At 52.8% G+C, this 27,156-nt stretch overlaps 2 protein-coding genes across 4 annotated transcripts in view; one reads left to right on the top strand and one right to left on the bottom strand.

Annotated features, from left to right (window-relative positions):
• Positions 1–7,880, top strand: part of CAMK1G (calcium/calmodulin dependent protein kinase IG) — a 28,815-nt gene extending 20,935 nt beyond the window's left edge. Inside the window, 9 exon segments of the mRNA XM_033091930.1 lie at positions 314–437; positions 1,807–1,882; positions 2,916–3,028; positions 3,789–3,867; positions 5,409–5,496; positions 5,735–5,801; positions 5,804–6,158; positions 6,719–6,846; positions 7,003–7,880. Of these exon segments, the coding sequence (XP_032947821.1) occupies positions 314–437; positions 1,807–1,882; positions 2,916–3,028; positions 3,789–3,867; positions 5,409–5,496; positions 5,735–5,801; positions 5,804–6,158; positions 6,719–6,809 (993 nt within the window). The 3' untranslated portion in view covers positions 6,810–6,846; positions 7,003–7,880.
• Positions 7,881–9,018: 1,138 nt separating this feature from the next.
• The window catches only part of LAMB3 (laminin subunit beta 3), a 53,629-nt gene continuing 35,491 nt past the window's right edge, over positions 9,019–27,156 (bottom strand). For all 3 annotated transcript variants that reach the window (XM_033092681.1, XM_033092682.1, XM_033092680.1), the window contains 17 exons: positions 26,350–26,413; positions 25,762–25,955; positions 23,829–23,949; positions 22,951–23,139; positions 21,590–21,745; positions 21,032–21,228; positions 20,588–20,699; positions 19,395–19,773; positions 18,115–18,275; positions 17,773–17,993; positions 17,297–17,494; positions 16,820–16,964; positions 14,642–14,849; positions 14,099–14,240; positions 13,562–13,738; positions 12,567–12,720; positions 9,019–9,582 (listed from right to left, as the gene is read on the bottom strand). In XM_033092681.1, coding sequence (XP_032948572.1) covers positions 9,446–9,582; positions 12,567–12,720; positions 13,562–13,738; positions 14,099–14,240; positions 14,642–14,849; positions 16,820–16,964; positions 17,297–17,494; positions 17,773–17,993; positions 18,115–18,275; positions 19,395–19,773; positions 20,588–20,699; positions 21,032–21,228; positions 21,590–21,745; positions 22,951–23,139; positions 23,829–23,949; positions 25,762–25,955; positions 26,350–26,413 — 2,955 coding nt within the window. In that variant the 3' untranslated portion in view covers positions 9,019–9,445. The remainder of the gene's footprint in view (positions 9,583–12,566; positions 12,721–13,561; positions 13,739–14,098; positions 14,241–14,641; positions 14,850–16,819; positions 16,965–17,296; positions 17,495–17,772; positions 17,994–18,114; positions 18,276–19,394; positions 19,774–20,587; positions 20,700–21,031; positions 21,229–21,589; positions 21,746–22,950; positions 23,140–23,828; positions 23,950–25,761; positions 25,956–26,349; positions 26,414–27,156) is intronic.

The following is a 27,156-nucleotide window of genomic DNA, read 5'->3' as shown; positions in this document are numbered from 1 at the left end:
CAGTTAACCAAGAGTTGGTTGCCTCAGAAAACAGTCTTAGGGTTGTTGGGGATAAGGAGAGAGAGCGCTTAGTAGATTAACGGCTATAAGGCTAAGCAGAGTCAAGACATAAGCAAAATACAGAATGGTGGGGTGCTGGGATTAAGGGCGCAGGTAGGAGGCAGGAGGGAAGAATGAGGGAAGATCAGTCTGGCCTTGAAGTCAGGAGCCCAGGACACAGCTCCCTAAGGAATTGTATGTCAGGGGGAATGAAAGGGATGTGTGTTTCAGATGATTATGTCCTATGTTACATGACATGTCTCTTCTCCCACAGCCCGAAAACCTGCTGTACCTCACCCCTGAAGAGAATTCTAAGATCATGATCACAGACTTTGGTCTGTCCAAGATGGAACAGAGTGGTGTCATGTCCACTGCATGTGGGACCCCAGGCTATGTGGGTGAGTGTGGGAGAAGAAGGGAGGTTGAAGAGTTGGATACATTCAGTCACATGGATATTATTCAGAGAGTGGGTGGTTGTCAGGAGACAAGTTCAACTTCAGGGGTGATCCAGGCAGAGCATTCACTTATGAGGTTCAAGCCAGCCAATCCATTGATCTCTGGAACTATCCCTACTGCTCCTAAATCCTACATCTTAAAGACAGCTTACCCCTGAGCCCTTCCCATAGCCCCAGCTCATTCTTTGGTTCTTACTTTTGCAGGCGGACTTCCTGTCTTTGCCTTTCCAGCTAGACCAGCGGGAGAGAAAAGATCACAAACCCAGAGACCATTAGATTGCTGAGGAGTTGACCACTAGCCCCCCTTTCCTTTCTCCCACTCTAGAGGAGCCCTAAGCACACACACCCACACCCCCGCAATGTTCATATCCTGGAGGCATAGTGTTGAGTTTGAATCTGAGGAACCCAGACATGGGCTCCTAAATATATACCCTAGGAAACTGGCGGAGGTTTCCAGGAGGCTCCTAAACAGGAGGTTTCCAGGGCCGACCAAAAAAGTAAGGGCAGGCAAGATACCAGGTGAGAGCATCCCTGAGATCCATGGGGGAGAAACCGGAAGTCAGAGCGTCTTCTCCTGCCCCTTGCCTCTTAGCCAGTCATAACTGGGTTGGGGTTGGGAAATGGGAAGCAGAACTCTGACTCAATAGAGGGAATCTGCTGTCTCCTGACAAGTGAAGTTGGTCACTTACCATCAGATGTGGAGCCCCACTAGGAACAAAGCCCTGGTGTCTGGGATAAATGTCCCAGAGCTCCCAATCAGAGGAAGATATGGTCATTCCCTCATGGAGCTTACGATTTGATTGGGCAGACTAAACCCCACCCTCAGACGGTACCAGAGACTGATGGGACACGTACTACCTGCCCTTTGGTAGTTCCTCGCTTAACAGGAGAGACTCAGTCTCTACCTTCAAGGAGATCCTGGTCTAGTGGGAGAGAGACAGCCCCTAACTCGTATATTTTCCCATCTGATGGGAGACACACCCCCTCTTCCCTGGGGATCCCCCATCTGAGTCGGGAGACACAGGGCCTGCCTTCAGAGAGTATTCAGTCTGATGGAGGAGATGTAGCCCTGGAGCTCTCCAGTCTGATGGAGGGTCATAGGGCCTGTCATGGGACCTTCTCATCTGATGGGAAAAGCTTTAGTCTGATGGGAGAGACACAGTCCCTGCCCTAGGGGAGTTTTCAGACTTACAGAAACACCATCCCGAGGCTGCCCTAAGTCCTCTTCTCTAAGCCTCTTCCTGACCTTCAGCCCCAAACCATAGCCCTCTCCTCTTGCCCCAGCCCTGACTCTGCCTTTGGTTTGCTGCAGCCCCAGAAGTGCTGGCCCAGAAACCCTACAGTAAGGCTGTGGATTGCTGGTCCATTGGCGTCATCACTTACATACTGTGAGTAGAAGCTGGCATTGTCTCAGTTCCTGGGAAATCTCAGAGCCTCCTCACCCCTTTTTCTCCCCTCCAGTCTCAGCTCCTCAAGCAGCATCCACCTTCAAAGCATGTGCATGTACATGTGTGCACATGCAAACACACACACGTGCACACAGCTCCAGATAGTCCTGTCCTGATCTCTACCAGGTTATAAAAACAGAGTGCGGTGTGAACACAGTGTTCAGCCACATGGTACCCCCTCACCGCACCCACCCCTATGTACTATCTGTTAATGTGTCGAGTCCTGCTCTGTGCAATGAGCGGTGAAAAGGGGAGATGCCAAGTGAAGCTTGGAAGCCAGGTGGACACAATGTTCACATCTCAGACTTCTCACCTGGCGCCGTCAGCCTGCAGCAAAACGGTGGCATGCAGGCACCTGGTCCCCTGCTCCTTTCCACACGCGGTCAGGCTCTCCTTCCAAACCGTCATCGCCCCTTTGCCACCACCCTCCTCACCTATTGTAAACTTTGCGCTGAGGAAAACTGACCTGCTCAGTCATCCACTGCTTACTGTAGTTTCAGTTTTCTATTTCCTAAGCTTATACTGAACAACTGCTTTCATCCACTTACTCAACAAATATTCATTGACTGTCTACCCTGTGCCAGTCCCTGGTTTAGGTACTAAAGAATAAAGAACAAGATAGCCTAAAAACTCCCTCATGAAACTTACACGCAAGTGGACATTTCACCATCCTTCTTAAAGATGTTTTATACATCATCCAAGAGTCAGCAGAAGTGCAGGGAGAGGTGGCAAGGGTTTGGGGGAATAATTTACCAGGGCTGTCTGTTCCAAGCGTTGACTCCTTTGTAAACCCTTGATGGGACCTGCACCCCTCCTGAACCAGAGGCAGGTCCCTGTCCTGATCACACTGCTGCTAGGGGACGCGTGTCGCCTGTCTGTGTATCCAGTGGGAGGTTGGGCGGAGGGGAGAGGCTGGCCCAGGGCGTAAGGGGTAGTTCAGCAGCATGTCTGTCCCCTTCCTGTCCCTCTGCAGGTTATGTGGGTATCCTCCTTTCTACGAAGAAACTGAGTCTAAGCTTTTTGAGAAGATCAAGGAGGGCTATTATGAGTTTGAGTCTCCATTCTGGGATGACATTTCTGAGTCAGGTAAGGCCAATGGGTGTGAAGGACAAGATAACAGGCTCAAGGCAGAAGCTGCCAAGAGAAAATAGCTTAACAAAGGATGACAGTCCTGGCTTTTGGAAGTCCCTGGGGAAGCTTACAGAAAACAGGCCGCCACAGAGAGTAGAGAAATCTTCATCTGGTTCAAAGGCCAAATAAATTATTCGCCTTCGTGTTTTTGTTTTCCTGGAGGCAGAACCACAGGATGCCTGGTAAAAGCAGGGGAGGTAGTTCAAAGGAAAGGTCAGGAGGGCAGAGCCAGGCAGAGGGGAGTGTTCCAGCAGGAGTGGCAAAACCAAGGCCAAGTTTTGCCTTTTACACACCAAGACCGAGAGCATGCCATGTCTGTGTATGTGACAGGGCAGTCATTGCATGTTGTTGGGTCCCTTAAGTGGAGATCAGTGCTGGAAAAGCCAGCACTCACATGTGTGCCCATGTGCGGATGCTGGTCCCTGAATGGTGGAAAACACACACCCACGTGGCCTGCAGCACGTTGGTGCCTTGTGACGAGAGATGTATCTGCAGTGCTACGTGGGTGAGGCTGCGTAGTGCCTCTCTTTGGTGATTTATGGTGGGTTGTTAGGTGGTTTGGATTTTTTTTTTCCTCTCTTTTTAAGACTTAAAATTGCCTCTTTGGAAGATTAGCTAAAAGATGCATTCACTGCCACCCACCATCCCGGAAGTGAAATTCCATCAGTCATGAAATCTGGTCCTTAGCTGCTGTGTCTTTGATTGCTCCTCTTAGCCAAGGATTTTATTTGCCACTTGCTGGAGAAGGACCCGAATGAGCGGTACACCTGTGAGAAGGCCTTGAGGCACCCCTGGTGAGTGAGGGGTGGGGTGGGCTCTAGCCGCAGCCTACGGCTCCCCAAATACCAGGTTGACCTGTTCATGTGGTGTTTTCCTGGTTGCCCTGCTTGCCCTGAGCTGCTGTGGACCGAGGAGCACAGTGTCTATCAGGTCCAGTTAGCGATGCAGATAGCACTTACTTACGCGGGTTCTGACCCAAGGGTGTCATCCAGTCAAGAGCAGGAAGCAGGGTGGCCAGGCACTGTCATCAGCACTCGTGTGCAATACTCAGTTCTGTTACTCAAAAGGCACCCAGGTGTGGGCAACTCTGCCCTGTCCTTAGAACATCATTTTACTCTACTCCGGGGTCAAAACCTGCTCCATGTGAGGCGATTTGAGAACAGTCAAAATTTGTAAGGTAGGTACATAAAGTCTTGAAAAACTTCCCTTGCTTTCCCTTGAAACACTTTCCATGCTACTTCCCTGCTCAAGAATTTATAATAGTTCCCTATTTCCTACCACAGAAAGCCCAGAATCCTTTGCGTTTCCAGGCTTTCCCTAATCTGGCCCGACCCTTCACCTCCAACTTCATTTCCCAGGATTCTTAACATACCTTCTCTCTTCCAGGAAGGCCTAAGAGCTGTACTTCTCTCGCCGCCCTCCCCCATGTCATATACCAAGCTCTTTCCAAACCACACCGTGGGTCATACCATTTTCCCCACCTAGAATGTCCTGCTCTGCCTTGTACGGAGCGTCCTTCAGGATCCAGAGTGGGCTGCGCCCCTCCCTGAAGCCCTGGCTCCTGCAGTCCAGGCAGACCTCCCTATCGTTCTTTATCGGTTACATGGCTTACCACGAGTTACTCCAGTTCATGGCATGAAGCTCGGCTCCCACACCTACGCTGCAGGCCCCTAGGAGCAGGACCACGTCTGCTACTTCTTGGGTCCCTTAGTACATAGAAAGTGCTGTGCACATGGCAAGTGTCGGAGGAAACTTTAGAGACAGGCGGATAAGGCACTGAGGGGACAGGAAAAAGGCAGCCTGTATTGGGGGGCCTCACTGAGAAAGGCTTCCAGGAGGAGGTGGGTTCCAAGCAAAGTTTTGAGTTACAGGATGGTGACGATCCAAATGCCTTCTGACAGGGTCAGTTGAACTTTTTCTGAAAAACAGCCAGATAGTCAATATTTTAGGCTTTACTGGCCATACTGTCTCTATGGCAACTGGTCAATCTGACTTTGTAGCACAGAAGCAGCCATAGCCCATACCTGAATGAATGGGCGTGTCTGTGTCCCAATAAGACCTTATTTACAAAATCAGGCAATGGGTAGATTTGGCCCAAAGGCCATAGTTTGCTGATCTGCATCTCTAAAGCAAGTGTTTGGTTTTGCCAAAGCTAGGCCTCCTGTGACCCTCCCGGGGACAGAGGAGCCCTGCTCTGGCCTCTCCTCCTGTGGGCTGCCCTTCTCCTGGGGCACGCCACTCGGTTTAACCTGGTCCTGAGTACACAGCCGGCTGCCCAAGCCCTGGCTGAGTTCCCAGGCCTTTCACTAGCCTGGTGTCCCCTCTGCATGCACAGGGTTGCTGGAAACACAGCCCTCCACCGGGACATCTACCCATCTGTCAGCCTCCAGATCCAGAAAAACTTCGCAAAGAGCAAGTGGAGGGTAAGTGGTCCTTTCCAGGAGGTGGCAGGCTGTTCTGGAGCCCTGGAGGCTGGGCTGGGGTAGTTGGCTGGGGGAGAGGCTCCTTGGGGCTTCCCAGCAGACTGCGATGCTCCCTGGACCCTCTCTGAAATGAGAGGCGGGCACTTCGGTTTCCAGAGGCCATAGGGCAGAGGGAAAGCTTGAGCCCTGTGGCCTCTGAGCATAGAGATGGCCAGAGGCTGGTCCTGTGTCTCCTTAGCAAGCCTTCAATGCAGCCGCTGTGGTACACCACATGAGGAAGTTGCACATGAACCTGCACAGCCCAGGGTCCGCCCAGAGATGGAGAACAGGCCACCTGTCACTCAAGCCTCAGAAGCTTCAAGACCCACCTCCCCCGAGATCAGCATCACCGAGGCACCCGCCCCGGACCAGAGTGTGGCACTCCCTGCCCTGATCCGGCTGCCCTGCCAGTGTGGCCCCCGGCCCCCTGCCCCCAGTGGCAAGTCCCTCAACTGCCTGGTCAACGGCTCCCTGCGCATCAGCAGCAGCCTGGTGCCCATGCAACAGGGGCCCTTGGCCGTGGGGCCCTGTGGCTGCTGCTCCAGCTGCCTGAACATCGGGAGCAAAGGGAAGTCCTCCTACTGCTCCGAGCCCACACTCCTCAAAAAGGCCAACAAAAAACAGTACGTTTTGCCCCCTAAGGCGGAGGCCTAGCCCTGCTCAGCCTGGGTGTGAACAAACTCAGCCAACGGCTGGAAGAAATGGGCCAAAGGGCCTGTCCCACTCAAGGCAGCTCCACAGGGAGGGAGGGAAGAGCTCTGGATCCAGGTCAAGGGAAATGTTTCCAGTCCTGTCCTTACCACCCACTAGCTGTGTGGCCATTGACAAATCAGTGTCTCTATTTCTAGTTTGCTCATCTGTAAAATGGGTTGATTGAATTATTTTTCCCTGCTCAGCCTGTCTCAGAGGTACTGTAAAAGTTTAGTGAAGCAACAGGGATTATAAATATCTGCAGAAAACTAGGTCTATGTGAATGGTGAGCATCAGATTCCTTGAGTTTCCAGGGCCTCGGTGTTTTGGCAGAGGGGCGGGGGTTGGTTCTTGTTTGTCTTTTCTGCAAATACTTGTACTTTCTGAACCTCATAAAGGGAGAGCTGAGTGGATGCCACAGGCATAGAGAACTATCTCGGCTCTTCTTCCTTCCTCAAACATATCATAGCCTGCTGCTTCATTTCCTTTCCAGGAACTTCAAATCTGAGGTCATGGTGCCAGTCAAAGCCAGCGGCAGCTCCCACTGCCGAGCGGGACAGACTGGAGTCTGTCTCATTATGTGATCCCAGGGGTCCATGCCTGTGTCACTGCACTTTTCAGGTGAGGGGACTGGAGGCAAGAGGACCAGGGCAGAGGCTGGGCGGTGAGGGGCTTCTGTCTCAGAAGAAAAGCCCCATCCCAGAGTCTGAATGATGGGGTCTGAGGGATGCCAAAGGCAGCAGCCCCACCCCCACCCTGAACCGCTTTCCTCTGCAGGAGAGATGGTCAACTCTTCTCTGCCTTTCCAAACCTGGGGTCTACCCTGCAGCAGGAGGAAGGGGAGCAGGTGGAGCGGGGCCTGGCGGGAGCGGATTCTGGTCAGCAGCAGCCGACTGCAGGGGTCTGGGGCAGACCCTCACTGAAAGCCCATGAGCCCCAAGGAGCCCCCAGGCGTGGAGCCTCTCTGAAGCAGTGGGCAGGAGGAGCGGCATCTGCTGCCTTCCAGGTGTCCCTGGCCTGCCCGCTCTGCGCCCCACACCCTACGTGCCGTAGCTCTGTGCAGTGTACGCAGATAGCTCTTGCCTGGGTCTGTGTCATTTGTCGTGAAAAGCTTAACAGGCTGGTCAGGCCATGTCACCTTCAGAGCAAAGCCATAAGGAGTATCTCCCCAGACTCCCCACTCAGCACACACCTGCTCCTGCCTCTCTGGCCTTGATGGGCTCATTAATGTAGTCGCCTGCCCATCTGCATGAATGACAGGCAGCTCTGTGGTCTGCCTGTGAGTTCTCAAAGTCTGAATCCTCAACTCCAGATTAGCTCCCAACGGAGCTGAGACCCCCAGCATACCCGGCCCACTTCTGAGCCACCTCCCTCCCCGCCCCGGTCCAAAAGCAGTGCCACACCCTCCAAGAGGAAAAAGGAAGAAATCCCTGACTGTACCGTGAAGGAGTTAGTATGCTGGCCAGACGCCCTCCACACACACACCCCAGGAAGTAAAACTTGGAAGTTGACTTTTTAATTTCAGCCAGTGTTTCTAATCCTGCCTCTGCCCCCCTTTTTCTCCCTGAAAGTCAGGCGCTTTCTTGTTCCCCAGTTTTCTTACTCCAGCTTCATGCTCAGTGTTGTGCTCAATAAAATGGACATATTTTTCTCTATGAGGCTTCATTTGGTTCTTCTCAAAGAAGCAGTTTCAGGCACTTGGGAGCCTGTGACGGTGGAAAGTGCTGGAAGCCGGGTAGAACCCAGCAATGGAGTGGCTGATATGCACTGGAAGCCCACGCAGGGGCTTTACGACGCGAGTTACCTGTGCCGACCCATTTCTGCCGCACAGCAACCCCTTGGGATAGGCTCTGTTGGAGCCCAGCTGCTCCGACGCCAGCGTCCGTTCTCCTAATACTGTATGAGATGAGCGTGAAGTTGAGGCCTAGCCTGCCCTGGTGTCACCTGTGACCTTGGGAAGTTATGTAGCCCTTTGTGCCTTGGTTTCCTCACTTGTCAGCGCCACCCACTTCCTGAGGTAGGGCGGATGATGTGTCCAGCACAGTGCTCAATAAATTATTAACACGGTCAATAATGATCAAGACGTTCACGTAGATAAATGTCTAGCCCAGTGCCTGGGCTATGGCAGCACACAAATGTTCACGCCATTTCCATACCCGCCCCCCACATACAAATACACACACATATACGCAGACACACAAATACACACAGACACACAAATACACATACACACACAACACAAGCACACACATACACACACACATACACAAATAGACATACAAATACACACATACACACACATACACAAATACACACATACACACATACACAAATACAAATACACCCAAATATACACAAATACAAAGACATACACAGAAATACACATACAAACACACAAAACACATACACACCTACACACAAATACACACACAGACATACACATACACACAGACACAAACATACACACATCCATTACAACTTTGAGATCCCAAGACACACAGAATCTGGTCATTGTTCTGCCTCTAGGAGCTGTGTAAATTTGGACACCTTCCTTCCTTCCTCTGGATTTCTATTTCCTTGTCTGTCAATGTGAAACCGGATCGTTGTCCTAAGATGAAAAGGGCCCCTCTGATCTCTTGAGGATGGAATCCATCAGGTTCCGGGCAAAGAGGGCCAGTATCCCTCAGTTCAGGTGACGAGCCAGCTGGACTGGGCAGCGTGGGACAGCTTGTGCTTGGTACACCATCAGGCCTTTGGCTTAAGCACCCAGCAACCCCCAATGGGAGACCAAAAAAAGTGACAAATGTTTATTTGCTTAATGGAAGGCAGACTATTTTCCGTCTTTGAACCTCCAGACTCCTTTCCAAAGATTCATATTGGGCCTTTCATTTGTACATCATTTTGAGTTAAGTTTTTCTCCTTGGAGGATTCAGCCTCCATGGAGAACAAAAGGCGAGGACGCTGCCCAGCCAAGCTCCCTCCACTTGAGAGCTCCTGGTCACAGTGGATGGCCCACTTCCACCATCTCTGTGCCTCAAATGTGGCTGTCCCATCAGCTCAGGCTCAGCTGCAGCACAGACTAATCTTAACAGCTGCACACCAGCGGTGGCACAAGTGGTGCTTTTGGCTGCATAACAGGAGCTAGAGAGCATTTCAACCCAGTCTGCCCCCCAAAGCAAAGAGGGCAGATACAGGGGGTCAGGGGCTGGCGGCTGGGGCATCACTTGCAGGTGGCGTAATAGAGCACACGCTCGTTGATGTGGTCGCGGATCTGCTCCACGTGCTTCTCCAGCCCTGTCAGGTCTGCAGAGCGAAGCATGATAGCCTGGCTCCCGTGAAGCAGCTCGGACTCCATGTCTGAGGGGACATGGGACAGCAGGGGTTAGAGGAGGCAGGACTGGGGAACCTCCCCCATTCTCCCAACCCCTTCTCTCCTCCCACCCACCTGGGGGCAGCACCTGCAGGAAGAATCATGTTTAGGGGAGCCTTCTCAAGGGCAGCCCTCTCCAGCCTCACGTGCCCCCAGCCCTGTCCCACTACTGGAGAAACAAATGTGGCAGGGGCCAGACCCAGGAAACCTTCACCCCAATTATCCCGTGGCCCTACCCTTCTCCCTGCTCTAGGACCCCTCAGTTGTCCCAGACTGATGGGAGGGGCCACTGGCGCCAATATTAGCAACCCGTTCCTATTGGACCCACACAACTGCCATCCCACCAACGATCCTCAGGTGGGTAGCAGGGCGAATAGTTGGCTGGGTGACCAGAATTCCTCCCCCCTTTCCCTCCTCAAAATGCCCCTCCAGAGCTAGTCCCGCCCCTCCAGTCCATTCTGAACGGAGGACTGGAGGAGCTCCAAAGTGGCCTAGTTCACCTGCCCCTCCTATCACCCAAGGCAGGCGACTCCTCCACCACATTCAAGAGAGCGACCCAGCCTCAGCCGGAAGTTTTCCAGGAATAGGGAGGGAGGACATCTCCTCACAAGGTTCCAACTTTAGGCAGCTCTAGTTATTTACAAAATGTCTTGGGGCCGGCCCAGTGGCTCAGGCGGTTGGAGCTCCGTGCTCCTAATGCTAAAGGCTGCCGGTTCGATTGCCACATGGGCCAGTACCCAATAGCTCAGTTGGTTGAAGTGCAGGCTCTCAACCACAAGGTTGCTGGCTGCAAGGGATGGTGGGTTGCGCCCCCTGCAACTAACAACGGCAACTGGACCTGGAGCAGAGCTGCGTCCTCCACAACTAAGATTGAAAGGACAACAACTTGACTTGGAAAAAAAGTCCTGGAAGTACACACTCTTCCCCAATAAAGTCCTGTTCCCTTTCCCCAAATAAATAAATAAAAATATAAACATATAAAAAAAGTCTTCTCATTAAGCCAGAATCTGACCACTTCTTGCTTCTACCCAGTCAATTCAGGACTATCTCCTGGGGGTGTAGGAGTATATTTGCTCCGTCTCCCACGTCACAGTCCTTCAAATGTCTGATGCCTCATCTTCTCCAGGTTAAACTTCCTTAATTCCTGCATCCATTCCTTATCTGATACAATCATCAACCTTCCCGACCTCCCCACCCTGGTCATTCTCCCTGTGATGTTTCGTTTTTCAATATCCCTTCTGAAGATGTAGCAGCCACCACTGAACACAACCGCCCAGGTGAGCTCCTGTATGCAGAGTGTAACAGGGTTGTTACTGGGCTGACATTCAGCCAGTGGGCACCCATATGGACCAATGGGTTGATAAAATACTGACATTTTAGTAGCTGCTGTTCTGTTCCCTGGTCCCCACCCACAGGGGCCACCTACGCACGATCATCCCAATAATCCTGCAATTAAAAGTAAATTCCTGCAAGAAGGTAAGTGGCTGTTCCAACGCTACAACCTGAATTGGTAGGTGCATGACGCACCAGTTACTAAATATTTTTAATATCACCGCTGAGCCATTACTCCCCTTATTTTGGCTGTTCTGTACTTACTCGCTCTTTTGGCAGTAACAAGACACTGCTGACTTAGATCAAGCCTACAGTACTCCAGACTCTTGGGTCTTTTTCAGGTAAGAAACGACTCATTTGCTTATCACTTACCAGTTAATAAAGTGTTTTCAGCTATATTAGCCACTGAGAAGCCAAGCCTCATACAAGCTGTACTTCTGGGTTTAGGCCCAAATGAGGCCAGACTGGAAGATAATTTTTCTCCTTATTTAATTTCATCCTGTTAGTTAGCCCAGCCTTTTAGACTTCTGAGATTGCCTTAGAATAATGGTTCTGTTATCTACCGTGTTTCCCCAAAAATAAGACTGGCTCTTATGTTAATTTTTGTTCCAAAAGATGCATTAGGGCTTATGTCCAGGACATGTCCTCCTGAAAAATCACGCTAGGGCTTATTTTCCAGTTAGGTCTTATTTTCGGGGAAACATGGTGGTGTATTAACTGTCTGTCATCCACAGATTTGATAAGCAAATTCTTTAGGCTCCTCCATCTAGGTCAGCTCCTCTCACCTCACCCTCAGGTCTGGCGGGCCACAGCCTCATGTCTACCCACTGTCAACTTGACGGCCCAACCTGTCCATAGTGCCCACCTGGCTAGTAAAATCGAGTTTTGTCTGTTTGCTCTGACATTCAGAGAAACTCTGTTTGAGGCATTCACGGGCACACCAGGGCTGTGACCCCATAGTCACATCTTCAAGATTGAGCCTGTTTCTTAGAAATCCCTGTTCTCCTTTCGGAGGAACCTCAGAACCCTTTCGAAAGCTCCTTTCATTACGTCTCTGCCACATGCGAAAGCCTTGGATTTCAGGGCTGAGCCTCCCCTCCCGTCCTGGCATGGGGGCCAGGAGCACGGACCCAGGCACGCTGGCCCCTGCTCTTCTCTCCCCTCAGAACAGGCCCCGGTCTTCCCACCCACCGTCTTGAAGCCTCTCCCCTTCCTCACAGCCTCTCCCAGGCCTACGTGTCCTTCCAGACCCTCGTCTAATCTTTTTTTGGAACATTCCCTTCACAGAACATTACTCCCTGACATTATTTATCCTCTGCACCCCCAGACCTCTTAATATCCAGTTTCCTACCACAGACCACCTTGTGCGGTTAAATACAGTTCCATGCATCTTGCAGGCAATAGGAAACACGGCACCACCTGGGTTGCAAGCTTCTGGAGGCGAGGCCAAGTCTCGCGAGCATCTCTTCACTCCCCACAGCCCCATCCCCGTGCCTCATACCAGGTGCTCCCGACTGACCTCCCTACTGACCTCACTCCTTTAGCACTGCTAGCTCCACAAAGACTGGGCCTTGGAAACCCTGGGTTGGGACCTGCCTTCAGGACGCCCACAGTCCAAGCCCGCACACCGTCCCCTCACCTTTCATCTTGTCCATCATCTCCATGGTCTCCCCAAACAGTTCCTCTGCCTCTGTCTTGACGCTCAGGATCCGGTTGCCCTGCTCCCCCAGCATGGGGCTCTGACCCAACCGGTCCTTCAGCTCAGCATATTTTTGCTTTATTCGCTCAAATCCCTGAAAAGTAGCAGAAGAGTCTCTGTCACCATCATCATGGTCCAAAATCCTAAAGAGCTTTGGCTAGAGCACTTGCGATCACCCAAATCAACACGGAGGGATAGTGTGCTATTGAGCCTCAGTGGGCTGGTTTTGCCTATAACACCCCTTGACTGCAAACTGTATCTTAAACTTCTTCTGTGTTTCCCTCCCTCTGTCTGTAGCGCCTGTCGTTTCCCCCTCACCTCCAGCATAGAGTTGTCACTTAATTATACACATGGCAGCGTGGCCAATGTACCAGGGTTATAATGCTAACACTCCTGGTACACTGGAGACACTGAGGGTGGCCCTTTGATCTCGCTCATCTATTAGGCTGGTGCAAAAGTAACTGCGGTTTTCGCAATTGTTTTTAACCTTTTAAACCGCAATTCCTTCTGCACCAACCTAATAATTCTGACACTGATGGGCTCTCAGGTTAGGCTAAGTCAAGAATGTCTGTCCGTCTGGGCAGCCATGACAGGGGACAAGCTCTGGATTGGGAGTCAGGAGACCTGCTTTGTAGATGAGCTTTGGGCCTGGGCAGTTACCTTCATCTGTAAAAGGTGAGAGATTGGACTAGATCGTTCCCAATATCGCTGAGCCAGCTACACCAAAGGCAGCCAGCGGTAGAATTCAGATGTCTGGCCAGGTTTGGGTTAATCCTAGAGCCCCTTCTGGTTATTCTACAATAACTGTTATTCTAATTGCTTTGGAGCCCAGGGTCCTATAAAGTGTATGAAGTGTACACTGATAAAGTGTACACCTCTGCTGCTGGAGCCCTTCACGGCTGTGCTCCCTCGGGCTAACTCTGCTGTCTCTGTACCTCCTGGGCACTCAGCGCCCGCTCGCTGGCACCCTCCGCGAGCTGCTGGGCCTGGGTTGCTTGTGCCCGCTGCTGCTCGGCCTGGTGGTGGAGCTTCTCCATCCGTGCTCGGAAGTCACCCAGCTGCTCCATCATGCCCGTCACTAGTCTTTCTGCTGGCCCCAGGACCTGCTGGACCTTTGTGGAAAGAGGGAGACCTGGGGTTTGTGGTGGGCCTTCATCCTTCTTTTCTCCAACGCATCAGGCAGCTACAACTTTCTCCAACCAAGACATCACTATTGCCCCCCTCCTAATCCCCAATCTGTCCACTTGCGTCCAGGCCTCCCCCTTCTCCAGCTCAGCGGACCCCCACTCCTTTCTGCACCCAGCCATGAGAACAGAAAACCAACGGCTCAAAGCCAGGTTCAAGGCTGTAACCTTCCTTCTTTAGGTCCCCAGCTCAGTTTCCATCTGGGTCACCTTCTGGCATCTTCTATCCTTGTGCCTGAATCTGTCTGATTGTTCCCAAAATGGGGGAGGGAAGCCAAACCAGCGCACCTCAGCAACCCTGTCCTGGATCAGCCGAAGGGAGCGGCTGGTGCCACTCATGGTATCCTGAGCTTCCTGCAGCGCCACCGTGCCCTGCCGCAGGTTCCCCACCACGTCTTCCACCTGGTTCTCCACTGCATGCGCTCGGCTCCTGGGGCCAGGAGAGCGGAAGGGAGAGGGGAGAGAACGTGTGGGGAGAGACAGGGAAGGAAGAGATGTGTGGTTCAACTCACTCACCAGTCCAAGGGAATAGTCTTCCCAACTCAGTAGCTTTTTCATCCCAGGACCCCACCAAGCAGGCATGATGAATGGAGTGTGATGTCGGAGACACCCTTGGGGCGTGGGTGCAGTACGGAAGGGCCATGCCGAGTCAAGTATAACCTGAATGCCAGGTATCACTTCACCACCCCCACTGTTAGCACCCCTCCTATCACCCAGCACCCAGTAACCCTCTGACTTGGAGAGCTTCTTCTCTCACTTCCAGGAACAGACTTGGGAGCAACATACCAGCCCCGTCCTCGGCGGGGAGGAGCTCAGGGCCCAGGGCCATACCTGGCCTGCTCGGCCTCAGCCTGGAGCCTGCGGGCTCGAGCAATGTCCTGCTTGGTCTGGGACAGCACCAGGTCCACGTTGGGAAGCCTGGCAGCAATGGCCTGAATCTCATTCATCTTCTGTAGGACTGTGGCAGAGTCTGTGGGCAGCCACAGGGCCAGCACAGCCTCACTGACCTCCTGGATGGTGGCTGCATCGGTGTCGGGGTCTGGAAGACAGCCATCAATCAGACTGGGGGAGCCCAGCCACCTCCCCAAAGACCAGAGTCCTCTGCAGGCTGAGCGGCACCCACGGAGAGCACCACGGTGCCATCTCTGCCTAGTGCCTCAAGGCCCTGCCACACCCCCCTCCGGCATACTCAGTTGCCTAATTTCTGAGAGTTTCCGGCAACGCTGTGGGAGGATGGTTGTCAGCACAGCTGTGGCAACTAAGTGTCTGGTGGCACAGGAAACTGCAGGCTGGGGAGAAGGAGGCTGTGCCAGACAGCTGGTCCTAAACAATGCCTGGAGCACAAACATAATCAGCCCGAAGTTGGAGAGAGCGGCCAGGAACTGGAACTGCTTCCTGGGCAATAAGACCCCTTGCACATGAGCCTTGTCAGATCAGGGAGCTCATCTTCGCAAAGGCAGATAAAGATTGCCAGGTCTTTGCTCAAATGTCACCTTTTCAGAGGGGCCAACCCTGGCCGTCCAATCCAGAATCGCAACCTCCACCCTACACGGACACTCCTTACCCTTCTCTGCTTATCTTTCTCTCTGCATCTGTCATGCAAAACACTTCACTCAGTCACCTGATTTGCTGTCAGTTTCCCCACTAGAACATGACCTGCACAAGGGCAGGACTGGGTTTCACCCACAGCTCTGTCCCCAGCCCCTAGCACAGTGCTTGGCACTTGGAGGCACTCCGTGTTTGTAGAGGGAACGAATGATTGAAACGGCCCCAGACCCACACCTTCCCTTTACTAGTCAAGCAACCTGGAGCAAGTCACATGGAGCTCAGTTTTCTGACCTGTGAAATGGGAATAACCATCCTCAACCTGAAGGGATGAAATGAAACAATGAGGTAGCAAGAATTTTACAAAGCAACTGTGGGTCAGAGAAGCAGCTCAGAAGCATAGAGATGGCATGTCCTCCCCATCTCTCTCTGTTCACCTTACAGATTCCACCGGTAATGACATGACAGGGAAGGGGGTGTGACAGGCAAGAACCACTGTCGTCACACCAAGCCCTCAACTCCTCGTAACTGGGCTCCCGGCCAAGCAAATTCTCTGGCAGGGACAAGAAATCTAATAATATCAACTCATATTCCTGAGGCACCTTTAATTTTTCAAAACACATTTCACATCAGTTACTCGATCCCCAAAATAAACTTGTGAAATACTACCATCCTGGTTTGCAGAAGTGAAAGATAAGGCAAAGAGAAAAGCAACTTGCCCAAAGTCACCCAGGTTCCCAAGTTTTGTCCACAGATCTTTCCACTCCCTACGGCGGAATCTGGTTCATTTATTCACTCAACCAACATTGGGTGACTGGTCTTATGCTAGGTGCCAGTGACACAGTGAACAAGACAGACAGCCATCCCTGCCCTCTTGGAGTTTATAGTCTAGTGGGAAGACAAACAATACACTCAAAGGCAAATGAATTCAACAACACAGGCCAGAGCAGGGCAATGAAGGCCAGAGGGGAATGGGAGGGGAGGGGACAACCGCATAGGATGGTCAGGAAAGGGTCCTCTAGGGAGATGAAATTTAAATTGAGACCTGGAGGGCAAGAATCAGCAGCCTTGGAGAGAGCATTCCAGGCAGAGAAAGAACAAGTAAACGTTTCAAGATGGGCAAGCGCCTGTCCTGTTCAAGGATGGTCTGTGACCAAAGTGGGAGGACACAAGGCCACACCCAGGAGGTGAACAGAGGCCATGATACGGAGTTGGAGTTTATCCCAAGAACAAGAGGAAGCCAGTGAAGGATTTTAGGCATGAGTAGGATGTGATCCCACGTACACGTTTTTCAAAGATGTTTTAGGCTGTTCTGTTGAGAATGAACCTGAGGGAACAGAAGGGGAGGTGGGAGAATAACCAGGTGAGGGATGGGGGCCAGGCGAGGCAAGGAAGCGGCCGGCTGTCCCGCCAGGACGGCAGGAGCGGAAAGACAGCCTGGGGTAGGATGAAGTCCAGGCCCACCTGAGAGGAAGTCCCGGACCTGCTGGATGAGAAGCCGAGTGCGCCTGACGTCTTCCTCCATCTGGGAGCGGCTGCTGCTCACCTGGGTCTCCAGGCGCTGAGCATCCAATTGCACCTGCGAGGCGGCGTCCTCGGCTGCCCTGATCTGCCGACACACACCATAGGTCAGCAGTGGTCAAAGCCCCGAGAGAGCCGCTCAGCAGCCCCCCAGAATTCTGTGAACACTCAAGACCTACCTGGGAAACATTTGACACTCAGCCGGATTGAGCCCAGAGAAGCATGATGTGGAGTCGGGGTTCAAAAAACCCAAAACATTGGCCCCACATTCTACCTCTCACTTGCTGTGGGCCCTGGGGTAAGTCACTTGACATCTACGGGCCTTCATCTCCTGAATGTAAAATGGGAACTGACTTGCCCAGGGCCTCCGTCCCCTCGGCCTCCTCCTACGAGTGCCCACCCGGCCTTGGCCACACCTACCATCTGCCTGGTCTGCTGAAGCTGGGCGTTGAAGCCCTGTAGCTGCTTGGCCACCTGTCCCGCCGTCTGGAAGGCCCCACTGGCCCTGGGAAGGACACCTCTGCAGTGGGAGCCACAGGCCGTACCGTTGTCTCGGGGACAGAGCTCACCAGGGCATGCTCCTGGGGTGCAGGCTGTCTGCCTGGAGCCGCCACAGAGCTGTGGAGAGAGGGGGCATCAAAAAGGTTGCCCAAGGCTCCTCAACAACCACTCCCATCCCACACCAGGGAAACTAACAGCCAGACATGTCCATGGCAACTGGGTCCCAGAAACTTGTTTCCTTGGCAACCTCTGAGCACACGGGTGAGGGGCAAAGGGTTGGGATGTGTAGGGCAGCCAGGTAGGTTCACATTTCCCTAACGGGAACCATATAGCTGGTGGTGACAAGCTGGGGCGGGGGCTCTGGGAAGTGGCACTCCATGCCATCCACGACTCACCTTGTTGATGGTGGGTGTCAGATCAGGCAAGGAAGCCATTTCCTGCCTCAGGGCTGCCAGCTGGGGACCACCGGCCCCTCCGCCTCCTCCCACCTGCTGCTCCAGCCTCTCAGCCTCTCTCCGGCTGTCCCTGAACTGGAGAAGCTGGCGGGAGCTGTCAGAGACCTGCTGGGCTGCCTGGGATGACCGCTGGTAGGCTGCAGTCAGCATCCGGAAGGCTCCTGCGAGAAGAGGAGAGGAAACAGTCACCCCTCCACCTGGAGGCTTGGAGACAGAGGAGCAGGAGGGGAGACAAGGTGTGGCGTGGTGACGCATGTGGCTGTCTGAGGAACCGTTCCTCACCTGAAGGATCGGCACTGCTGAGTTTTTCAAACTGCTCTCTCTTATTCTGATACATAACAAGGAGGTGATTGAAGCTTCTGTCCAGATTCTCCAGGTCTCCCGGAAGGGACAGGGTTTCCTCCTCTAGGACCAGATGCGGCTGCAGGTCCTGGAGAGTCCGCCTGAGATGAGAGAGGAGCTTTCACTAAACTATAGGACCAGCCCTCTCCTTGGAGAAACTGCTCCTGAGTCAGGAAGAACAGAGGCCTTCAGGAAACGCAACAGAACGGCAACTCCACAGGCTGAAGAGGATTCTGCTGGGCAAAGCCTAGGAGGGCCGGCTGTCCTCCGTCCATCCTTCTGCAGGCAGGTCGAGAAAACTCTCTCCTTGGACTTGTGTGACCCTGACACTCACGATTCTCTTCCACCTCCCACAGCTGGCTTCCACAAGGAGCAGCACCCTGACCCTCCTGAGCTCGCGAACAGCTGACTTCAGCCACCACCTGTACAGCCGAGGCACCCGAGGCTCTCTTCTGCAGTTGCTGCCGCTGGTCTTCTCCACCTGACGGGGTCACCTACCCAGACCCACAACCATTGACCTTTCAGAGGTTCCCTTCTCCCCATGCCCTTGGCAGCTCCACCAACCACCAGCTCCTTCCCATAAGCCTCGCATTCTCCACCCCCAGGCTTTGCTGAGGCTGGGGACGCCCTTCCATGCCGGCATTTCCAGCCTACCAAATGCCTATGGATTCATTACTCTGTTGTGAGACTTACACCTGGACAGCTCTGGGCACTGACAGTCAGAGAGTGCTCACGGAAGGCACACTAATTATAGAAGCTTCCAGAACCAAATCTCACTAAGAAGGTGCCTCTGCGGGTAGCAGGGTTTGTGAGAAGGACCGCTCTCATTCCAAAGGCAAATACCAGTTATTTTTAGAGAATATAACTGCCTCCTGGATGTCCTCCGCCAGGGTGACTAATCCAGAGCTGAGTCTCTCTCACAGGCAGCGCTGGGCATCTGAAAGAACACTGGGCTTGGGTGCCAGCCCGTGCCCCAAGTCCCTGCTCTGCCCCTCAGTGGCCTTGTGGCTCTGTCACATCATCTATCTGTGTCTGTTTCCTCATCTGAAAACAGAACTAATAACGCCTACCACACCAATCACACAGGACTGTTGTGATAGTTAAAAGACAGAACGTCCGTGAAAATGCTTTGTAAACTGTTAAAGGCTGTACCAAGGTAAGGAAGGACCAGGGTGCCCCTTGTGTGAGCCCATGTGTGCTTGGCAGGGAAATGGAATTACCTGATGGAGAAGATGGCATTGCCCACCTGCGCCACCTCCTGCTCCGTGCCCGGGGCACTGCTGAGAATTGCTTGGATCTGCTTGATCTTGTTCTTTGCATCCAGGATCCGGGAGACCAGGTGGGGGTCCTCTAGGCCAGGCCCGGGTCGCAGGATGGCAGTGGCGTTTCGGAGGCTGCTGAGGCGTAGGGCCTGCTCCTGGAGCTCAGCCTCATAGGTCTGGAAGCAAGGGTGACAGGCCACGCACACCGGGTAGCGGTCACAGTAACCTCGCTGGCACTGGTCGCAGCGGGGCCCGGTCAAGCCAGAGCGGCAGATGCAGCGGCCTGAGGCCTTGTCACAGCCTGGGCCCTCAGTTCCCCTGAAGTCACAGTCACAGGCTGGGGTGGGGAGAAATGAGGCCAGGGTCAGGGAGACAAAGGTGTCTGGTAGGGAAAGCCTGAAGAGGAGGTCTGACCTAAGGGTCTTTATTTAAAATAATAGACTGTCAAGGCCCAAATAGAATCATGGTGATGACACCAACAAAAGCAAGCACTTTGTCAGCACCTACTGTGCGCCAGGTACTGTTCTAAGTGTCACACCACACACACAGTAACTCATGTGACCCTCATACCCACTCCATGACACAGTTAGCCACCTTTATGTCCTCATTTTTGTAGACGCAGCAACTGAGGCACGGAGTGCAATGTGCCCCTTCCCCAGAGGAGGAAACTGAGGCCTGCAGAGAGGGAGCGACTTGACCCACCTCACTCGGTGAGGGAGAGGCCGAGCTGAGACCAGACCCGGGTCTGCATGGTCCTGTGGCTACGGTACTTGTCTAACTGGCTTTCTGGGGAAACTACACCTCCCTGCTCAGGACTCACTTTCTCCATCTGTGAAGAGGGAAGAAATGTCCTCCCCTCCCTGCTGTGGCCCAGGAGATGGCTCTGGGAAATGCTTTTTCAGTGAAGTGGGGAGCAAAGCAACCCTCCTGTCATGGGGTGTGGGGACAGCTTGATGTCACCCACTGGCTCAGGGCTGGGAGGCCAAGCCAGCTCTGGAGCAGTGGGGCATGTGCTCTCACGGGGAGACCAGGGCCCACACCACACGCACGATTACGATGTCCCCATCCACAGACTATGCGCCCCCTCTGCCAGCCCACCCAAGAGCTCTCCCCCCACAGCCTCAGCGTGCCCCCACCCAGTGGGTATGTACCTCGGCATCCCCTGGCCGCGTCTCCGTAGGTCCGGTCGGGACACTGGCGGATGGCTGCAGCGTTACACGTCAGGCCACCAAACCCTTCCCGACAGGCACACTGCCCTGTGAACTGGAAGGAGAGCAGTGTGAGGGAGCCTCCTTTGCAGGCCCGGCCTTGCAAAACCTCCCCGGTGCTGCACCCCAAACAAGGACTCCCACTCAGAGATAAGCTCTTAAGTCCAAGCCCAGGATGGCCCTGCAGAGGGCGTGGCCAAAGACGTTGCCAAAGCTCCAAGCTACAGGAGGGACATTGGGTGGCCTTCCCAAAAGGGATGGCGACAAAAGCAACCCAGCCTGATTTTGGAAAGGCCCCGAAGGGCAGCATTGGAGGGGAGACAGACATGCTGGTGGGCAGGCCCCCTCCCCTGCGCAGGGCCCCACGGGACCACCCCCACTTTTTACCTGATTGCACTGGGGGCTGAGGGAGTTGTTTGGGTCGCACGCACAGGGCTCGCAGCCCCTGCCGCTGGCCAGCTTCCAGTGGTAGGGAGCACACTGGTCACATTTGGGGCCCACCACGTGGGGCAGACACAGGCAGCGCCCACTCTCCTCATCACATGGCATGTCCTGCCTGGACCCCAGGACGCTGCAGTCGCAGCCTGCAAGAAGGAGGGCTGCTGAGCTGGGGGAACAGCTCACCAGAAACTTATCCCCAGAGAACACGCACCAGGAGGGGCCCAGCCTGGGAGAAGAATCAGGCAGTCCCTATCCCTCCAGATAATCTGGCTGACTCATAAAGCCACTGCATTTCCCACTAGTTCCAGCACCTGGCAGTTTGGCTGACCGCCCTCCCTTCCCATGAAGGACTCAGTCCCATCTTCCAACCAGGGGCTGTGCTGCCACCTGCTGGAGGCCAGTGGCACAGCATCTGGCACACAGCACAGTGAGGGGGCAAGTCGTGGGTCTGGCCACCTCCTGCAGCCTGCCCCAGGCCATGCCAGGCTGGGCCCCCCTACTCACGGTGGCAGCCCTGCGGGTTGGCGGAGGTAAGTCCTGTAAATCCCGGCTTGCACAGGTCACAGCGCTCCCCCTGCACATGCTCCTTGCACACGCACTGCCCGGTCACTCTGTCACAGGGAACCCCTGGCACTGCCCCATCTGGGTCACACTCGCAGGCTGAGAGACAAAAGCAGCCACCGCAGTAGGAAGAGAGAACAAAAGCACAATGTTAAGAGCAGATTGTAGGTAGGAACCAGACTGCCTGGTTCAGGTCCTTGTTCCACTACTTATTGACTTACAACCTTACACCTTAGTCAAGTTATTTAACCCCTCTGTGCCTCAGTTTCCTCATCTGTGAAATGGGGATCATTATACACCTCTCCTAGGTTTCTTAGGAGGAATAAATGAGTAAATGTAAAACAGGTAGAACAGAGCTGGGCACATGTTGTGCACTACACAAGTTTTGTTGCCATGATTTGCTATGTGCCAAGCACTGAGCGGGTGCTCTTGCAAGTTTCCTTAGGTAAGCCTCCTGAAGAAGGTGGGGATGATTATCCCTATTGTACAGATAAGGAAACTGAGGCTCAGAGATGGTAAAGAACATACTCAGGTCACACAGCAAGAAAGTTCTAACAGAAGTCAAATTTACGACTTTCTCACTCTTTCTATAAACAAATAGTATTAACAGGAAGTGACCCAGCTTTCTCCCACGACCTCTTTCATGGCCTTTAAAACACAGACTCTTGCTTCACCGAGAAAGTCTTTCCTGGTTAACCCGCCTGAGTCACATTGCTTCCGTCCATCCTGTATGAACCCACTGACCGTTGTGGACGTGTTGTCACTCTTGGGTGTTCCATCACATTACATTTCATTTCTTTATTCAAGAAACAATGTCTGAGCATTAATTTTTTGCTTGCCATTGTGCTAGGGCGTGAGAATACAAGAAATAATCCCTGCCAGAGAGGAATTCTCAATGTTGGAGGAAATAGAAAAATATAAAGCGAACCACATTACAACATTTAAAGGCAATAACATACATAGATACAAGGTCCCTTTTTCTCATCTGTGTACGGTTATATCACCAAACAATGTGTATGCTTCTTGATAGCAGGAACTGCATCTTATATTTACTTTTTCCTCTCCTATGCCCAAATTAAGGGCTGCGTAATGATTGAGTGACTGATTCACTGATGGTCCAGAGAGGTTAGGTGATTTAATTAGCAGTGCACAGCTAAGTTAAAACAATTGCCCACAAGTCCTGACACACGGCCAACTCTTCATGTTTCCTGAGGGCTTGTGTGTCTCCGGGTACATGTGCTGTGTTGTGTCCAGAACAGATGGGGAGTACTGGACAGATGGTACCCTGGGAAGCCCCTACTTACGGATACAGGTCTCCTGAATGGGAGCACCAGGGCGCCGGTTCCGGAAATAGTGCAGCTGACACTGCTCACAGTTCTTGCCCTCGGTGTGGTCCCGGCAGTTGTCACACACCCCTCCATGTGCCCCCTGGCTGGTGGCAAACACAGCTGGGTCAAAGTGACATGTCTCTGAGTGCCCGTTGCAGTCGCACCCTGAAAAAGTAGAGCGCCGACAATGTAGAGGCTGACAATGGACCAGCACCTGTCTGCCATCTACAAAGCGCGTCTCTGTTAGCTCGTTCGCATCTCTAGCAACTCTGCAATATGCTTAGATTTGGGCACTTGGGAAACGAGGACTAGGGACGCTTGTGTTATTTATTTAAGGTTATGTGGCCACTGAGAAAGAAGAGTAGAGTGATAACTCAGGCCTCCTGACTCCCAGTGTCGGGGCTAACCCAAGAATAATGTCCGTGTTGGACCAAAGAGAGAGTTCTTTGAATGGTCTATTCCAACGCTCCCCCATTGCCATCGTGACTCTCCCACTGGGTCACTGCCTCTCTCTGGGCTGGGGATCCCCGTTTCCCTCATCTATGCAGAGAAAGGCCCTGAGTCCAGGAGACCAGTTGAAATCGGAAACAAGATACTCCTACACGGGATAAGGCAAGTGGAGGGGCCAGGAAAACAAAAGCATCAGAAAGAAAAAGCCTTGTGGCATAAAAGCATGGACCAAGTCCCTCCGGGCTTAGATGAGGAAAAGAATGGAGGAGCCAGAGGGCAGTTGCAACCCAAATACTCTCTCCATTCCCACAGAGCAAGGAGAGCTTAAATTGCAGGGGTGCAATTAAGGTTCAATTTAAATAATAAAGCCCAGTCATAATAAAGCCCAGCCCAGCCAGTCATACTTTGGCATTCATGGGGGTTCTGGTCCTCTGCAGGTCTCCAGGGCCGATTGTTGTAGAAGGGTGCACAGCGGTCACAGTTGGGGCCCGCGGTGTTGTGCTGACAGACGCAGACATCATGGACCTGGGAGAGGGGCCGTCAGTCACCAGGAATGATTATCCAAGCAGTGTCCCAGGATGGACCCGCACTCTCTCCTCTCACCTTCCCGCCCCTCACTCAGGGTCCAGCTCAGACCCCAGCTCCTCCAGCCGCCACTCAACTCCAGCATCACTCAGCTGCCCGCTTGTGTGTGTGTGTGTGTGTGTGTGTGTGTGTGTGTGTCTGCGCTGCTCTTCTAGCTAGGTGTTTACAAGCTCATTCTTTGCACTTGGACGCCCCCGTGATGCTCAGTCCAAAGCAGCACCTGGAAGGTGCTCAGGTACTCTTGTTGGTAAACTGTGACTCTAGAAGCTTCTGGGCCCTCTAGAGATTCGTATTCCAATAATCTATGACTGAGGTTGTTTGGCTAATTGGACTGCATGATGAGTTGTTACTCGATTCATTAAGGCCCAAAAATAGAACAGCTATTGTGTGCTGATTGCCTTCTAAATTGAGCCCAACACCCTCAGCCTGGCGTTCAAGGAAGGACCGTACATTTATTCCATTCTTATCTCCCACGCCCTCCTGACAGCACAGCCTTGCTGAGCTCTAGCTGCTCCCGCTGCAAATCCTACTTTTCCCCACCTTTCGGCATTTACGAATGTAGTTCTTTGGACCTGGAATATCCTTCTCTCTCTATTCACCAACAAGATCCTAGTAGCTAGCACGGCACCTCCTTCACCAGGCCTCTCCGGTCACTCTAGTTCCACGGACTTCAACCCTGGGCATACTTCAGAATCATCTGGGGGCTTTTAAAAAATACCAACAACAGGTCCAATTCAACCTGAATCTCACAGGCCAGGGCCAGGCGGCCGTCCTTTTTAAAGCGTGATTCCCTTGTACAGCGAGATTTGGGAACCACTGGGACTCGGCATGCCTGCCCCTCCGCTCCACCCCACAGCACGGTGTGCGCGGTGTAGTCTCATGTTGGCTGTCCCGCTCAGTCCGTGCTCTGGGCCTTTTTCTAGGGGCCCTAACAGATGACAGGAATCTGGAGCTGGTCTCCCTTTGGCCTCCTCTGCAGCCAGGAGCAGGAGCGGGCCCAGAAGTGGAACGAATAGAGCAGCCAATGTTCATTTCCCCTTTTTCTCCCTTGCAGGCCATTTTACACGATTTCCTTGAGCGCCTATCCATATAGCAAATATCTCATTCCCATATGTTAACAGAGCTAAAGCCCCAGAACAATGAAATGACAGCTCCCTCGTCTTGGTCCAGGGTTCTCCTTTATGGGTAGTTCTCAAGTTTGCTTTCACAGCAAAACCCCCTGGGTTGCTCGATAAGCTGGAGCTTCTCACCCCCAACCCCATCCCTGATGCATCTGGCTCAGCTGCTCGGGGGCACACCTGGCACCTGTGTTAGACTCTGTTCTCTCATCACTAGATGGGACTTTAGAGTCCCCACACCAGGGGCTCTGAATCCTGGCAGTATGTTAACATCATCTGGAAGCTTTACAAAACAAGAACAAAATCAGAGTATCTGGGAGTGGAGGTCTGGGCAATATTTTTAGCTCCCCAGGAAACAGTCATGTGTAGCCAAGGTTGAGAAGCATTGCCTTACGCTCCCTGCAACACTCACACATAAGCTTACATGTAAATAGAAAAGAAAAAAAATCCCAAACTATAATGCAGGTCTAAGGAAGTGCTACAAAATTCTGATCTTTGAAATGAAAATCGCTTTTCACCACTGCTAAAATATTAAATACCCACGTCTTAAAATTTAGAGCCACCCTGCTTTCCAGGAGCCTCAAGGACATCCTTATTCAGCTCTGGTCTTGCCCCTCCCACCCTGGACTGTCACCTGCACAATGGTGGAGGGGCTGGCAGGGGCTCCGGGCTGGGGGGCACAGCGGTCAGCGTGGCCATGACAGAAGCAGCTCCCCTGCAGACGCAACTGGGAAACTGCATAGTATGCGCTGGGTGGATAGCGGCCCTTCTGAGATACAGGGGCCAGCCTGGTGAAGTTGATTCTCAAGTTTGTGATCTCCCCCAGCTCTGAGAGGGGGCAAACAACAAGGAAGGAAGGAAGGGATTGGGAAAGGAAAATAAAGACAAGAAGTTAGAGGCACATGGAGTCTCCTAGGGCAGGTGGATAAGGAAAGGAATTCTGGTTTCACCTCTCCTTCAGCCCTGCTTTCATAAAGTTATTCCAGGGACCATCCCCCACAGCCTTCAACGCTCCCATGGCAGAAAAGACACCCCGACTCCAACTCAGGCCTTTGGCGTCTCTGGGGATACCACAGGTACCCCATGGGGTAAGCAGGGCCGGTATTCAATCCAACCATGTTGATAGAAACATGGAAGACCAGGAAAGTTCCAAGACCTGGGTTCCAACCCTGTTTTATTCCCCAGCCAACGTCCCACAGGCTAGAGGGGCAGCCACACTGACCTTGAATCTTTTGACTTTGAGTTGCTGGAATCCCAGAAGCTAAATTCATAAGGTTAAGTTGGACCTATGGAAAGAGGGAAAGGGAGACAATGAGGAAGAGGTAAACTGTGTGCCCCAAGCTCAGAAGAAGTGTCCTTTCCATTCGATGCCCCGCCCTCCTCGTGCTACGCTGAGGTCCTTCTGACCTGGAACCTGAGACAAACATGGACTTGAGGCCTGCCCACCACCTTCAGGGAGTGAGATGATCACTAGGCCCTAAATGAGTGTGTGTGCGTGTATGTGTGTATGTGTGTGTGTGTGTGTGTGTGTGTGTGTGTGTGTGTGTACCATCTGTCCTCTCCATTGAACACATAGCAATCCCAAGAATTCCTGATTTCCTTGGGCCAGAAATTACAATAAGGGTTCAGGGTATACTAATTTTCCAAAACCCAGGATGAACGAGAAGACGCAGAGTCCAGGGATGGATGGATGGATGTGGTGACCACCCCCTTCTTGACCCCAATTTCAACCATGCTTTTTGGTTTTAATAAAAACCCTTCATTAGATGAGACGTCCTCTTATATCCCAAGAAGCGCTTTCATAGCAGCCCTCCACAAGTCAGGAACAAGTCCTATGTCCTGATCTGGGGTCTGGAGAATGTGGTCATCGTGGATCTGGGTGCAATTATAATCAAGGAGCCATCGTTACAGTGGAGGAAAGAGATGCACTGCCCACAGGGAGGGTGGCCTTCTGAGCATGTGCAGGTCCGAGCAGCTCCGAGGGCTGCCCTGAGCCTGGGCCAGAGAAAGGAGGAGGACACACAGCCTC

This window comes from Rhinolophus ferrumequinum, chromosome 22 (assembly GCF_004115265.2).
Source record: "Rhinolophus ferrumequinum isolate MPI-CBG mRhiFer1 chromosome 22, mRhiFer1_v1.p, whole genome shotgun sequence".
Taxonomy (NCBI): Eukaryota; Metazoa; Chordata; class Mammalia; order Chiroptera; family Rhinolophidae; genus Rhinolophus; species Rhinolophus ferrumequinum.
The sequence above is the reverse complement of the archived record's forward strand: the minus strand, read 5'-3'. Positions and strand labels throughout refer to the sequence as shown.